Source organism: Manduca sexta, unplaced genomic scaffold (genome assembly GCF_014839805.1).
Source record: "Manduca sexta isolate Smith_Timp_Sample1 unplaced genomic scaffold, JHU_Msex_v1.0 HiC_scaffold_321, whole genome shotgun sequence".
Taxonomy (NCBI): domain Eukaryota; kingdom Metazoa; phylum Arthropoda; class Insecta; order Lepidoptera; family Sphingidae; genus Manduca; species Manduca sexta.
The window spans coordinates 1,995-3,793 of NW_023594253.1; the positions used below are offsets into that span (position 1 = coordinate 1,995).

The window sequence follows — 1,799 nt, forward strand, 5'->3', positions numbered from 1 at the left end:
AGAAACCCAGCTCGTTGTAAAATATGTAACAAAAGGCACCATTCTCTACTGCATTCACCAACTGATACATCAGAGCAAAGAAAAATGAATCTGATACAGCAAAGTCTCCAATAGTTTCGTGCTATGCGACTCGCAAGACCTTCAGGCCCAGACAAGTTTTATTAGCCACAGCGTTAGTGCATGCCGAGTCAGGATTAGGAAATCATTCAACACTAAGAGCTTTGGTTGATCAAGGGTCACAAGCTTGTTTTATAACGGAAGCAGCAGTTCAATTATTACGTCTAAAGAAAAACCCTGCAAATGGTATTATTACGGGTTTGGGAGGAGAACACTGTATGAAATCGAGATACATGGTTACAATCACAATAAGATCAAGAGTCGACACAAACTTTGAACTGCAAATTGAAGCCTACGTGTTGAAAAATATTACGTCATGTCTGCCTGAAAGGAAATTAGAGCCATTTGATTGGATAGAAATAAATGGTTTATATTTGGCAGATCCGGAGTTCAACATTCCGAACAAAATTGATATGTTGTTTGGAGCCAATGTGTACAGCCACATACTAAAAGAAGGCATGAAGAGGAGTCCAAACGGAAACTTTATTGCTCAAAGTACGAAGCTCGGATGGATAATATCAGGCACTGTCAATGAGAGGTCAAGCGAAGATAAAGAAAATTCGAACGTTATTTCAGTATTGCATACTAGAGCAGAAGAAGACATTTTAAAGAAATTTTGGGAATTAGAGGAACAATTACCAAGATCAACATGGTCAGAAGAAGAACAAGCCTGTGAAGAGATTTTCAAAAGGACAACAAATAGAACACCGGAAGGGCGATATATTGTAAATTTACCCTTCCGAGAAGATTTTGCCCAATGTCAAAACAATGGATCATTGGAGATAGCAATAGCTAAGTTCAAATCATTGGAAAAAAGACTCTCGAAAGACTTGGAACTCAAGGCCAGTTATAAGGAAGTGATTAACGAATATTTACAACTAGGGCACATGCGAACAGTTGAAGAAAAGGACGAAAAGGCACACGAAGCAGTATATTTACCCCATCATGCTGTTGTACGAATGGATAAATCAACCTCAAAGGTTCGAGTAGTATTTAATGCTTCCAGCAAGAATAAGCGAGGGTTTCATTAAACGATTGTTTAATGGTAGGTCCTAAATTGCAGCCAGATTTAAGACATTTAGTTTTTCGATGGAGAATCTATCCAATTGTTATGGTGGCGGACATTGTCAAAATGTATCGTCAAGTTCGGATAGCAGAACAAGATGCTAAATTTCAACGCATTGTGTGGCGCGATAATCCTGAAAGATAAAATTAAGGAATTTGAATTAATGACAGTCACATTTGGTACCGCTTCAGCACCTTACTTAGCGGTTAGGGCATTACAACAATTAAGTGATGATGAAGCAAAGGATTACCCAATAGCCGCACCACAAGTAAAAGAATCATTCTACATGGATGACTTAATGACTGGATGTTTTGACACTAAGGAAGGAGCCTCACTTTATAAAGAGATGAACGATTTACTTTTAAGAGGTGGATTTCAGCTACAAAATGGAACAGTAACAATGGAGAATTATTGTCATACTTCCTAACACAAAGTAATAAACAAGAGTTATATGGGCAGAAAGACAATATAGAAAAGAACACAGAAAAGTTCAGTAAAGAAATTAAAATAGACGACATTACGAAAATATTAGGTCTTACATGGGACCGTTGCGAAGATAATTTTAGATATTCTGTGAATTTACCCAAGAAGAGTGAACCAGAAACAAAAAGGTCAA

General features: G+C 37.4%; 1 protein-coding gene across 1 annotated transcript; it reads left to right on the forward strand.

The window, feature by feature from the left end:
* The first annotated feature begins 350 nt into the window (after nucleotides 1-350).
* LOC119192808 lies at nucleotides 351-1,148 on the forward strand. The gene has a single exon (XM_037446573.1). It carries the CDS (start codon nucleotides 351-353, stop codon nucleotides 1,146-1,148), a length of 798 nt encoding a protein of 265 aa, XP_037302470.1.
* The last annotated feature ends 651 nt before the right edge of the window (nucleotides 1,149-1,799 follow it).

Coding starts and splice junctions, on each gene's coding strand:
- LOC119192808 (XM_037446573.1), top strand. CDS start 351: ATGGTTACAATCACAATAAGATCAAGAGTCGACACAAACTTTGAACTG.